The 14,134-nt window shown below is 43.0% G+C and overlaps 1 protein-coding gene across 2 annotated transcripts in view; it reads right to left on the reverse strand.

The window, feature by feature from the left end:
• Positions 1-471: 471 nt before the first annotated feature.
• The window catches only part of CHST15 (carbohydrate sulfotransferase 15), a 42,225-nt gene continuing 28,562 nt past the window's right edge, over positions 472-14,134 (reverse strand). For both annotated transcript variants that reach the window (XM_050305357.1, XM_050305358.1), the window contains exons 4-8: positions 12,257-12,403; positions 9,376-9,532; positions 5,589-5,745; positions 2,241-2,388; positions 472-1,111 (exon numbers count right to left, since the gene is read on the reverse strand). In XM_050305357.1, coding sequence (XP_050161314.1) covers positions 921-1,111; positions 2,241-2,388; positions 5,589-5,745; positions 9,376-9,532; positions 12,257-12,403 — 800 coding nt within the window. In that variant the 3' untranslated portion in view covers positions 472-920. The remainder of the gene's footprint in view (positions 1,112-2,240; positions 2,389-5,588; positions 5,746-9,375; positions 9,533-12,256; positions 12,404-14,134) is intronic.

Here is a 14,134-nt window from a genome sequence, read left to right on the forward strand (position 1 = left end):
AGCTCTCCCTGACTGGGAATGGACTTTACATCAAGCCCATTAGTGCTTTCTGGGGAAAATGTGTGAGTGATATAAATAAAATGTATATATTCATATATATATATGAACAAGATCTGTAAGGCAATGAATTGGCCTGTTGTTTAGATTTCAGTCATCCATTCTTACCTGGGCTGTAAAATTTTCTTTTACAAGAAGAGTGGCTAGGAAACGCCGTTTAACTTGAAGGTATAAATTAAACTTGGACATTTATGTGAATGCAATGATCCTTTACCTTTGTCCCAGAATTAAGGAAACAGAAAACTCAGTGTGAGTGAAGACCATTTAAGAACCACAGAGTATTCTGAGCTGGAAGGGAGCCACAGGGATCTTTGAGTGAAGGGCCCATGTGGGGATTGAACCCACAACTTTGGCATTATTAGCACTGTGCTCTGACCAACTGAATACATTGACAAAAAGAGACAGAATTTTAGGTTGAATTCAATTAAAAATTTTAATGACTAAATGACTTTGATTGATTGATTGACTGATTGAAAAAATGAATGAGTAACATATATTGAAAATGAGATTATAAGCGTAATTGTAGGAAACTGATGCCAACTCTGTGTTGCAGCATCTCAGAGAAGGTTAAACTTCAACACCCCTGTGGAGGAGTGTCAGACATCGTCTCTGCCCTGATGCTTTTCCACTCCTTTTCTGGGGTAAAAGAAGTTACAATAGACTGATAAGCAAGATGCTTTCCATTCTCACAAGGAAAATGTGGCATAACTGTTGTGAAATGTGCTGACTGAAGGTGAGGGTCTCAGCTCATCAATCGGCTTCTCTTTGGAATGGGAACCATGTAAATATCCACGCACAAAAATAGAATTTAAAAAAATAAAAACTCCTTTAAGCACTGTATTTTGTGGCACGAAATTTACATATTATGTCCTCTTCCATAAAAAAGCATCATCAAAAAGAACTTGTGCCAGTTTTGTATTAAAAGGCCTATAGAAATCTCTTAAAATTGCCTTCGTGGTTGGTAGCATCGGCCCCAGGCTTCTGTCTTCAGGTCGTCTGGTGTTTGATGCAGGACTCTTGGTAATCAGAGCTTCTTGTTTCTCACTTAGAGGTCCTGTGGAAGAACAGAACATCATCTTAAAATATTTCACAAAAAATGCCCATGCTAAAGGAGACTAATGACTGAATCAGAAGGTTTGCCAGAGGAGGACAAATGTAATTTTTGTTAGCAGCGACAATGTTTTGGAATATTGAATACTGGCTTTGATTAGTAAAATAAATCACTGTTAGTAAATATGGAAATAATATATTTTCCTCTCCTGTTAATTAATCATCTCTATGAAAAGCAGCATAAATCACTTCTGGAGGAAAATACTTGTTTTCAGAAAACAGCAACTGCATTGGACACAACTTGCCATCCATTTTGGAGCTGCAATTATTCCCTACTGCTGTTTCATTTTATGATGTGAATTAAGGCCACATTCTGCTTGCCTTGGAGGCTGTCAGTGGGCTCAAAGTGGCACACAGGTGTAGTGATGCCCCTATTCCAGGAAGAAATGTGCATCAGCAAGATAAAAATCCTGCAGACATTTCCAGCATAAACCATATTTGGGAAGAAGATGCCAAGCTCTTCATCTGTTCAGTCTGCTGCATTCAAACTTTCTCATCATCTAGACCAATCTTTGGACCAGACACTCTGTTTTTCAGCTGCATTTTCATTCTCTTGCTGCTGTCAAATCAACATTGGGCAACATTTTGTCTGCCGGCGTTTCTCCGAGGATTAGCAACAGATGTCTCAATCAACACAGCAAAAACACAATTCCCCCTTCTCCTCTGCTGGAAACACAACCTTTCATCATTCTCAGATTCAGATTCTGGGTTGGTAGCACTTCAGTTTCTTTAAATTGAGTGGGATAACTTTGCATCTATGTAAGGCCCATGACAAACAAGCCCTGACTGCCTTCAGAAGCAGAACTGGCTTCCATATGGTAAAATTAATCCATACATTCTGAATTATCTGGATATTTTTTTCTTGATATAGCCTTATTAAGATCTTCTAACACCAGCCTTTCTATAGGAGCTTGAGAGTTTTAATTTTGCTTGACTCCAGGCAACAAAATTAATGCGTCCTGCAAGCCAGATTCCCAGGCTTCTCTTTTGTCTCTTAATAAAACAAAAATTACCTAAAAAAAGAATAATAATGTGGGTTTTTTTCATACCTAAAACAGCCAGAAGACACCTACCCAGATCCAGGAACTGGAACACCTTGTGCATGGTGTATCTCATGTTTGATGCGTGGTCCTCCAGGCGAAGAACGAGGATCTGATCTTTGTTAAAAACTGTCAGCCAGTCCAGGAGATACACAACGTAGAGCCCGACCTGTAACCTTACCTGTAAGCACAAAAAAAACCCCAAATTAATTCACCTTGCAACACTTTCAGCAGTAAGAAACCAACACTCACCTCCGCCTTCTGAGCAAAAAATCCCAGAAATGGAGTCACTGATGTCAGCCCCTGGATGAACACCAGTAGAAGGGGAGATGCTTGGTGCTGTTACCTAAGGCCCTAAATCTGCTCATTCCACCTTGATTTCATTGGTTTAGTGGCAGGCTTGGCAGTGCTGGGTTACAAGTTGGACTCAACAATCTGAGAGGTCTTTTCCAACCTGAACAGTTCTGTGATTCCACGATTATCAGCTGCACCAGACCACGCTGCCACGAGCACTACAAACACTCTGACTCGCTGCCAGGAATTAGATTTGTGTGCATTTTGCTGCATCCTCTGATTGCAATAATTAGATTGGGATCTGAGCTGCAGGAGCAGTGGCTGCTCAGCAGCGTTAATGGTACCTTGTCTGAGTGCACATTGAGAGCCCCAGACTATGTCAGACCAGGGATGGGAAAAGGCAGTTTTTCAGCCTCTTCTGCCCTAATCTCTGTTTTTCTTCCCTCCTCAGTTTTGCATAACAAGTTGAAATACAAAAAGAGTAGCCTGGTGTTCTTTATAGTCCAGCTTCCAACTACATTTATAAATATTTTTTTTTCTTAAATCCTGCCGGGCTCAGAAGAGAGAATCATGAATCCCAACTCTTAAGCATCTTTTTCATAAAAGAGACTTAATGTCTTCAAGTCATATTACCACAGAACCATTGAAGGCAGACAACAACAGCATCTTTCATTTCTTACCCTGACCCACACTGATACCTAAATTCCAGTAGAATAAGTCATGTTTTTGAAGTATTCCTAAGTTATTATTATCATAATGTGTGATTCTGACCTGTGTTTTTTGCTGCTTATAACAATAAGCCTCCATATTTAGCAGACTTCTTTATATGTGTGCTACACAAGGATTTGAAACATCTTATTTGCTTAAAACATCAGGCTAGCATGGGGTAATACTGACAGGGCAGCACTCCAGCCCTCAGCCAGTGCCTCATTCCACTGAGCACTGGGGCAAATGTGTGGTTTAGTGGTTTTTCCTTAATGGGTTTTGCTTTTCTTTCACCTGGGAGATGGAGGTGAGTGGCAGACAAGAATCATCTTCATGGTAGAGTTTGGAAGTGCAGTGCTTTCCCACATGGGTTTAGAATCCTTTTGAAGCCTTTCACCAGAAAGAGGAATTTTAACTAATATATTCCTCTAATCCTCAGTTCTCTTAGGATGAGCAAGACCCTGTACAGTATGTTCTACTGACTTCTTTTTCATTGCTGTTCTTCTGAACCAGATTGTTTCCTTCTTTAAAGCTCCAGTGCTTCCCACTCTACGTCAAAGGCATTGCTAGGGTTTCCCAAGCCATTTTCCCCTCCATAATATCCATTTCTGCACCTTCATAGCATTATATAATCACACAGTGGTTTGGGTTGGAAGGGACCTTAAAGCTCATCTCATTCCAACCCCCTTCCAGGGGCAGGGACTCTTTCCACTACCCCAGGTTGCTCCAAGCCCCAACCTGGCCTTGGACACTTCCAGGGATGGGGCAGCCACAGCTTCTCTGGGCAACCTCCAGGGCCCTCACAGTAAAGACTCTTTTCCTGATATCCAATCTAAATCTGCTCTCTTTCAGGTCGAAGCCATTCCCCCTGTCCTGTCACTCCAGGCCCTGGAGTGCTTCTCCATCTTCCTTGTAGCTCCCTCCATGTACTGGAAGGCCACAGTCAGGATCACCCTGGCTCAGGATGCCTTTCTCTGGGTGATGTGCTTTCCACTGATTCTGAGTGAGGATAAGCTGGCAAACCCCCTTTTTCACAGTTCACATCTATCAGCAGCCACAATGTCTGTGACACCTCTCTTGTTTCTGAAATATATGAACAAACAGCAAAGCAATTTTTTTCCTGCATAGTCATAGAATTAACAAACTAATGAGCTCACCAGGGAAAAGAATCCTTACTTTTTCAATACACAGCAAACCTCAAACATAACAGATTTAGCAACTTGGCTGAAGAAGAAGAAGAAAGCTAAAAAAGGCCATTGAGGAGCACAGTTAGCATTTGGGTTTTATTATGAACACCTGCTCGTGGCTCTGTGGAAAGAGGCCTCTTCTACTCATTTCCAAAAGCATCTTTCTTCAGAGGGCTGCCTAAGACAACAGATGAAGATTGGCTCCACACCCTGAGGAGGAAGATAAGAGGAAAATCTTCCCTCCTGGTTCTCTCTCTGCCTTTCTCTGACTGCATTTGTGCAAGCAGATGGCTGGAAAATACTGTGATATTGCCCAGCAGCGACTGGTGTCAGCCCTGGAGGCTGCAATCAGAGAGGAGCAGCTCCACTCTACCTGCCAAGGTAAGCAAGAGGAATGTCCTGTTTGCCCAACTGCTGCAGGGCTCCAGCCTGTGCAAGACACTCTTTTGCTGCTATTTTATCGTGTGGAGGAGGCAATAACTTCACCCCAGAGGCAAAGGAGGGAGCTATTCCCTCTGAATCCTTCACAGCCTGAACAAATAAAAGAGGATTGAACGGCAAACTGAGCCAGATGTGATATTTCAAGTCAATCTCTTCCATATTATTCTTCACCCTCAAGCAAATCTGATGTCAGCTCTGCACTAAAACTGTGAAGTTTGGAATCCTGAGCCTGTAATGCTTATCCCTTTCCCTGACAGCAGTTTTATCATTTTCTGATGTGCACAACTTTAAAAAAAATAAAAAAATTAGCTAGTTATTGGTAGTCTTTTTTTTTTTTTTTTTTTTTTTGAGAAAGAATACATAATTTATTTTGATTTTTGAGGCAATTTGGTACCGCAAAGATCCTTGCCAGAGCTACTTTTTGGAAACATCTGTGGAAAGCTTACACATTAAACTGCAATCTTCACTAAATGTGCTCTCCATACGCTTGCACAATAGAAAGAGTGTATTATTACTGCTGGCATTCAGCAGGGAACAGGCTGAGGAGACAGCTGAGCCTCTACACCAGCTTTTACATGCTTATATATATATATATATTTTTTGGTTATCTGCTTTACAAAGGAAAAGGGAAGAAGTTTGATTTCTCGCTGCGTCTTTGCGCGGCGTTTCGGCGTCTCATTGATTTCGTCACCTTAACCTTGCCCCCAGGTACCCTTAAACGAGCGAGGAATCAAATGTTCTGGGAGGCACGTACAGGCATGGCGTTGTTCAGGGTGTTGTTGTAGACGCAGGCCCGCAGGGAGTAATCCAGCACACAGCCCTCAAACAGCTGCAGGGATTCCGCCACCTTCTCGTGGAAATCCTCCGCGGATTTGTTGGCGCTGGCGAAGTACAGATAGTCGGAGTACAACCTGCAGAGGGGAAAACCTGTCAGTGAGAGGCTGAGGGCGGGAAAGGTTTGTTTGTGTGACAATAGCCTCGAGGTGCACGACCTGTGTTACGCACCCTGTTCAGCCAGCGACACCTTTTCTGTTCACTTCGGTGGGGTTTAGCTCAGAGGAACAGCCACTCCAGGGAATTTTGAACAGCATCCTCCTCACTCTCAAAGTCAGCATCCCTGAAGACCTGACCCTAGTGATTGTGGGAGCCAACATTTTTTTTCTCCTGAAGGCACATTTTTTTAAGTGTATAGACTTTAAATCTGTGTTCTCCATGAACAGATGAACCGGTCTTGGCTGATGTTGTGCCCCTCTGTACCTGGTGCTCCACACTGATCCATGGGCAGGAACAGTCCTTGTCTCAAAAGCTTAAAGTTGGTTTCAAAAGCAGCACAGGTATGGGTCAGGTTAGAAAGAGAAATTTTTTTATGATTACCAAGCTAACTACCATCAACAGTAAGACAGAGTCCAGATTTCTTATTTTTTACAGGAAGCTCCACCTCCAGTCCTATATTGCCTTTCCATCAAAACCTTCCAATTTACAGCATTCCACCTCCTGATTCCTATGTTTTTTTAAGCTGAAATGCTGCAGGTAGGTGAATGGTTCCCATCTGTGCTGCAGTCCCACTACAGACTGCATTCCCCAAACACTTCCAGCTTTGAGGACAGCAGGACATGGGGCCACACATGTTCAGCTGAGAGCAAACTCCACCAGCAACAGGAATTTCTCTAAGTTACACCAGAAGAGTATCCCCTTACTGCACATTTTTAGCACAAGTTTTACAGTTGCTTAAAAAAAGATTATCTAATTTCAAATTCCTTTGAGGGAGCTGTGGGGGTGGGGGTGAAATAACCCAAAATCTACAGGCAAGGAAAATATCAACTTTAGCATTAACCCCTGAAACCTTGACTAAGCTTTTGAAAGGTAAACATGGTTCAAAGAGAAAAAGGAAATTCTCTAGCATGGCTTACATATTAGATCTGGTGAACATGGTATTTTAACTTCTGTATTTAGACTTAGAAATTATGACCAGAACCCCAGCAATACCAGAGGATTTTGAAGACAATTTTGTAACACTTGAGACAGACTCACTTCCCCAGGTGTGTTTGCAGCACAGATATGATGCCTCCATAGTACCCACCCCTCAACAAAATTCCAGAAATCCTAGATATCTTTCAGCCTCTTTGGAAAAAACACAGGTGTTAAGAAATGACCTAAAAAAATCAGTCTGTTTAGGTCTCATTTATTGCTGCAGTAACCTTTTGTATTGCACTTACTTTATTTATTCCTTTAACTTCCCTAGATTTCCACAGGTACTTAAAAAAACATCGTTTAATTTAGAAAGTTTAGGCCCTAATCCAGCAAAGCACTTAAGCACAGGAATAGCCCCTCTGCACTCATTATTTATGTCAGCAAAACCAGGATTTTAATTCCCATATGAAACAGAAGAAGGCCCTCTGCTCATTTAAAAAAGGAGAAGGGGAGAAGCTGAGGGACAAAGCCAGCTGACTTTAACAAAATTAGGCACACAGCAGCATCTCCTGCTTGTAGAAAAGTGTGTGCATCAAGACTCAGGCTTGCCCAGCTTGTCCCAGGGACTGGGGGCATTGACTGCTCCCAGCAGAGCAGGTGAAAGGCCTCTTGCTGGGGGAAATCAGCCAGCAGGCATCGTGTACAGCATGGGCCTGGCTGCAGTTTTCTTTAAAAGCTTTAATATGAATGCTTAGCATTTCTAATCATCCCTTGAAACAAATGCATCACTTTAAAGACTTCCTGACATCTCATGAAAAACTACGTTCTTGAAGACAAGTTCTCCCTCTGCAGGGCAGTTGAGATTCTCTTCCTGATTTCCTTTTCCTTTTCTTTCCATCTGTTTTCAATTCTGGGGACATCTGCTTGGAAATAAAACCTTTTCAGCTTAAGATTTCAGCTGTTCCAGCTACTTGAAGTCCTTACCCTCCACTACTACCCATGGCAGTGAAATAACGATGCCATTGACATCCACCATCACAAACCTTGATGTCCACCAAATATCCCCTGCTGGGGGAAAGATCTGACCCTGTGCAGGTTAGATCAGAGCCTGTCCCAGCCCCATGTCCTCCTGGCTGCTGCAGAGAACCTGCCCCACTGCCCAGCATCACCGAAGGATGCCCACTGTCCCTTCTGCCATGGCTGCTTTTGCTCCTCCGGTTCAGAGGAGCTGCCAGCAGCTTAGGGAATTGTAAACAAAAAGGAACCAGTTTATCATAAATATGGTCAGGGAGATGGAGCTGACTTTTCCTCTCACCCCTATGAAAGCTGGCAAAGAGCTACACCCATATTACAGAGGATGGTTAAAGCAATCAGGGAGTTGGTGGGGAATTTACATGAGGAAGGCACTTCAGCCAATTCTCTTGCATAAAATTACCATCTGTTAAATCCTGAGGTCAGGAGATGCCATTAAAGTTGAGAGCTGTATTTGCTGGTGTAGGAGCTGGGAAGCATTCCCACACCTCTGCCTCTCACCAGCAGCCACGTCCTGCCAGTGGGAAAGCTTGTCAGGGAGCACCATCCCTTCCCACTCCCAGGTCACTCTGGGCAGCTGCTGCACAAGTACCCTGTGTCTGCTCTTCTCCCACTGCCACCAGAGCCTGGTCCTCATCATCATCTGCATCCCCTTCCTTTTCTGAGTTTTCCAGAAGCCCCCTTTTCTGGGGCTTTGCCCTTGGGCACCGAAGCCCCAGGTATCCCCAATATCCCTATGAAACTACAGAGAGAAGGAATTCACACCCCTTTCACTCTGATCCTTTTGGACTCTGCCTCCATCCCCTCCACCCTGCCCATTACCCTCATCATTACTGGTATTATATAGATACCCTCCATCCTCAGAGGACACAGTGGCAAGAAATGACCCAGAAATCTGGAGGAAGACTGGAGAGAAAAATTCAAGTCCAAGAGAAAGCTAGGAATTCCTGGCTAACATGAGTCCACCACGCCACTCAAAATAGCCACTTCTTGGCAAAAGCAGAGCCCTCTCCCTGCAAACAAGGTCAGGAAGACCAAGGGTGAACTCCTGAGTAGCTAAAATTGCCCAGTGAGTCTTTACATGAGTGTTGCACCAAGCATTTTTAAGACTTAATAAAATTTGGTATCCTTTGCTGACTCCAGCGCTATTTCATCATTATTAATCACTACTATTTAATAATTTTGAACAGCAAGCCCCATGAAAACATAAACTTTATGACTGAAATGAACTGAAACATTTCAAAGGACCACTGATGCTGAGACCTGTAGATGCAGTGCCCTCCTCAGTTCTGTGCTGAGAACCAGGGCATGTCAGCTCAGGCATTTGGCAACCTATAAACTCCTTTTTTCGGAGCAGCTCAGGCATCCATGCATGGCACTCATGGCATTCACATTGACATGCTTCTCCTTAAAACATTATCACCATTCCATGTGCCAAAACACACAGAATAAACCCCCTTGGCAGCTCTTATCACAAGCCAAGTAGCTCTGTCAACCACCACACAAATGTTTCCTTGCATCCAGGAGAGCCAGAGGGAATAAAATTATTATAATAAGAAAATTCTGTTGCACACTTCAGCAGCATGACCCTTGCTCACCTTTCAACAGGGTCTCTCAGCATGATGATAAGTTTGGCATTCGGTTGGAAGGCATGGATAAAGTCCTGGATTAAGAAGGGAGGTTCTCCGTCAGTGCTGTTGTCATAAAAGAAAATCCAAGCGTTGTTGTCCCACATGGTCGAGGCACTGGCCTCCCCTGGAAATTAAAAGCATTTCTGCTGGTAAATCATTTCATTCTTTTCACTGGAGTAGAAATTGGCTGAATTTGGAATTGGATCAAAATTGGATCAAAATTTACTCTATGAATTTCAGCACTTCTTAGTTCTCACAGGCTGATCTGGCTAACGCTCCCCAGAGCCAGGGCAATCCCACTGCCTTGTACTTCTGGGAATGTAGGGATGGTTAAGGCAGGTTTTATGGAATGCCACCTGAAATATTATTGTCCATAACCACACTGCTTCCCTCTAGTGGTTAACACATAAAATTAGATTTAATCTGGGTTGCAAATCGACTTCTCAGGGTTTTAGCACATTCTTCATGTGAGGAATCACAGAATGGTTTGGGTTGGAAGGGACCTTAAAAATTTTGTTCCACCCCCCTGTCATGTTCAGGGACACCTTCCACTAGATCAGTTTGCTCCAAGCCCTGTCCAGCCTGGCCTTGAGGAGGCAGGAGATGGTCCCTGCCAAAGCCCAGCCACTGTCTCTGAGCACCCCAAGGGTTGGCCTTAATGCACCTGATTTCAAGAGGAGTCATTTGCTAACAAATTGTACAATTTCACACAGAAAAATGTGGAAACCACCAGTCCTGCTGATCAGCAGTGTTCAAAACATAATCAGGAAAATCAGTGGAATTCAAAACTTCATAGTAAATATTAAAAAGCAGTTGAATTGTGTATTTGATATTTGAAATATTTTATAATAATATATAACACTTATTAATTTAAATAATTATAATTATTAATGTAAAATAAGCCAACTATTTACTATTAGACAAAAGGTCTATAGAATAAATAGCACATTTGGTTAAATGCCAGACTGTGATATCCCTGGTGTCTGAAGAAGCTCAGTCTGGATGCAATGCTATAAGAAGAAACCCCATCATCAACGTCTCTGCCAGAACGAGGTATATGATTCCTCAGCTGCTAAATAAATTATCTGATAGGGTATTTTGAATTCTGTAATCTTCCCTGTCTTTTTAAGTAATACTGGCATTTATGTGGCACGCTACTGTTTAATAAAACATATACAGAAGATTTTTGGAAGTTTCCATTCTCTGACAGTCTAAGTAGAGCTAATTCTTGTTAATGAGCTTTTTCAAATCAAAAGGACTGAGGTGACAAAGTAACAATGTTGTAGGCTTGGAGCCTTGCACATGATTTCCCTTTTCCCTTTTTCTTCTTTCCTCTGCTGGGAAAGTCCAATAGAGATTTTAAAAGATAGCCAAAACACGACATGAGAAAGGTACTGGCTCCAAACTTCAGCTTAACATAATGTGATTCATTAATAAAGTCTGGGAGTTGTTAGAAAACACATTAATCTTCTGTCATGTTCATTTTGCCTCTTTTCAGAAGGAGTTGATCAGGTCCATTGGCTAAACCCGGGTGTCCACAACAGCTCTGCTTTTCCATTCTAAATTAATTAGCCAAAGCACTGCCTAATCATCAGCAGGCTTTGCCTTGTCAATTAAAACTCAATTAGCCCAGCTCCCACGCTGGGTGAAGCAGAAACACAAAAGATTAAATATAGGCCAGGGCTGAGACAGCCGAGCCACAAAAACATCAGGCAGCTCCTTCTGAGCTGTCAGGAGATGGGAAAATGCAAATGGGCACGAGCACTTGCAGGTAGGGATTTACAGGATAGTGCACTCCAGGGATCAGAGCGACCTTGGGAAGTCACTGCTGCGTCTCTGTGACAGAACTGGCTGGACTCAGACTGCTCCATCACAGGTGTTTGCCTAAATCATGCCAAAGTAATTAAAGTCTCTGATCCTGCAAGCAGCCTATGCCTCTCCAAACAGATTTTCTGATCTTCCTTCGTATTTCTCTGCCCTGTTCTCTGATCATGTTTGATGTTCTGCTGGATTTATCCCAATCAGCTCATGCAGAGTTTAGAAATTTCTGATGTTCCTTGTGGGCACTGTAAACTAATATCCCGCAGACAGCGGTGGATGAGCCCAGTGGATCGACCACTGTGTGTCATGGAAAGCAGTCCAGGGATCCTTCCCTGGAGCCCAGTGCTAACCACGGACTTCCACGAGGTACAATACAACATCTAGACCACTTGTAATGCTAATTAGGTAATTTAATTTTGATAGTCATTAATATTATATCAATATCTTCTGTTGGAGCTTAAAAAGAGCCACTTGGAGCTATCGGATTAGATACAGGATTTCAGCAGCACCCACTGTGTGTCACAACAGCACAGCTAGTGTGTTATCCAGACACATTTGGACTTGAAGCTACAATCCCATCAGTACAGGCAAACCCCTCACAACTGTGTTTAAAAACCACACAGATGTGGCACTTGGGGACATGGTTCAGTGGCGGCCTTGGCAGTGCTGGGTTAATGGATGGACTCAGTGATCTCAGCAGGCCTTTCCAACCTAAATGATTCCATGGAAACAAACTGTTTGAAGGAGTGACCAAGGTCATTCTCATTATTTAAAAAAAAAAAACAGATTAATTAAATGCTGATGTTCATCAGATATCTGGTAATTGCTCTGGCACTTTCTCAAGATAATCACAACTTTTCAACAAAGCAAGTAACCATCCTGCAGGAAAAGATAAGAGAAAGGCGAAGTCAGGGGCTCTGTGCTGAGAACAATTCACATGTGGGAGAACACCCCTCTCATGCCTGAGCTCTGAACACTGCCAGTGTGGAGGCACAGAGATGTGTTCCAGAGGCTGTGTTTGCCCTACCAATGATGATGTTGTTCATCTTGCCACGCTCCCTCACTGCCTCACTCTGCAGCACGTTCTGAATCTGATGCGCTGCCAGGTCAAACAGGTCGAGGTAATCTTCCACCGGGTAGCGATCGTGAAACCCATCCCTCAGACGGATGATCCCTAAAACAGCAAAAAAAAAACAAAAACAAAAACAAAAAGAGAATTAAAACCCAACAACAATAACAACAGCAGGGCAAGATTAACCACTGGTGCAAGCCAGGGTGGATTCATCGACGTGGCTGGCCCTGAGCCAGCCAACATCAGCACAAAATTACACCGATGAAGTGCAACCCTCAGACGAAAGTGCCAATAATGAAGTAGCTGAGATGGGAGACACCGCGTGATTACACCGTAAATTCACAGTGATAGGAAGTATTTTAAGTGTTCTGCCTTGTAGTTCCTGCATGAATAGCTTGCATTTATTTTCTTCTAAATTTAGCTTTTGGAATGAGTGTAAAAGATAAGATTCTACTCTCCTTTGCACCAATATAAATTGAAGTAATATTGGACTCCCACTAGATTTACTGTTTTGAGAATGAGAACAGGCGCTGATGCCAAATATGCAAATAAACACACACTGGGAAATCATTCATGTTTTTTTCTTTCACAGGTATGAAAATAAAGCTCCATGGCAGTGTCTTATTTTTATCCTCTCCTCCTCTACACTCCAGGGTGTGTTCGGTATCACCTTCTCCCCACATTTCTCAACATCTTGAGCCACATCTGTGATTTTTATACTCTTTTTTTCCACTCCTGTTTTCAAATCTATTCTCACTTCTCCACTTGCTGTACGTGCTCCCCACACAGGACTTGTCAGCTCTCCCTTTCTTGTTCCCACAAGGCCAATAATTATCAATTATGCAAGAGGAAAGCTCAGCAAGGGAGTTCTTTTGTCCGTTCCCTCTGATTTTCCCCTTTAGGAAAGTGGGATTTAATGAGGGTAGAAGAAAGTTCAACAGTGTATTTTGACTTTTTCGAGGGTAAAGAAAAGTGCAAGCGTGCTGCTACAGACAGCCTTGGTTTGTTGCCACCCCACTCCTGGGAATAGAAACAGTGGCAAGGTACCAGGAAAGAGAGACAGTCAAGCTGGGACAAAGTCCTGTGGAGCATCAACCACCCCAGCAGAAGGGGAAAGCGGTGATTTGCAAAATGGGGCCTCCCCAGAGGGCTCTTTAACTTCAGCTGAAATTAGTCAGTCTCATAAAAATCCACTGAATCAGAGGATGCCATTGAACAAAGGGACTTTCTTGTCCAGATTTAGTGTTAGAAACCAAACCAAGTTAATAGCCAGGAGCACAGGAGTCATATCCACTCACTGGCTCACAATAGTGGCTTTCTCAGTTTCACTTGTCAGTGTATTTGTCATTTTCTCTGTTTTGGTTGGGTTTTTTTTCCTTTATTTCTAAATAGCAACCATTGGGTAATGTACTTTTGAGGCAGAATGAAAGGACTGAGCCCCCAGGAGCCAACTTAATCTTTCATTCTCAGTGGCAGAGAGCTTGAGATGATCAGAAGGTCATCTCTACAGATCCCTCTCCCCTGAGACCACAAGCTCTGCAATCTTTCCTCATTCTCCAGCTTTACAAAACAACTTCAGAAAGTTTAATTATGCAAAGAATGTTCTCTTCAAGGATCAACACTTGGTCCCCAGTGGCTGACCACAAGACTGTGCAAGTGGAGGGTTTGTGAATGCCAGCACAGAGATAGGAATTCACCCTTGTTCTCCAATTATGTGCACTCCAGCCTGGTTTGTTACATTCTTCTGCCTGTTTGGTAGGTCAAGGTCCGAGCTGTAGTGAGCCCAGTTCTTGCTTCAGTGAGGTTGGATGTGCTACCTCCTCCAACATTCAT

Source organism: Myiozetetes cayanensis, unplaced genomic scaffold (genome assembly GCF_022539395.1).
Source record: "Myiozetetes cayanensis isolate MyiCay16 unplaced genomic scaffold, myiCay2020 scf10, whole genome shotgun sequence".
NCBI lineage: Eukaryota > Metazoa > Chordata > Aves > Passeriformes > Tyrannidae > Myiozetetes > Myiozetetes cayanensis.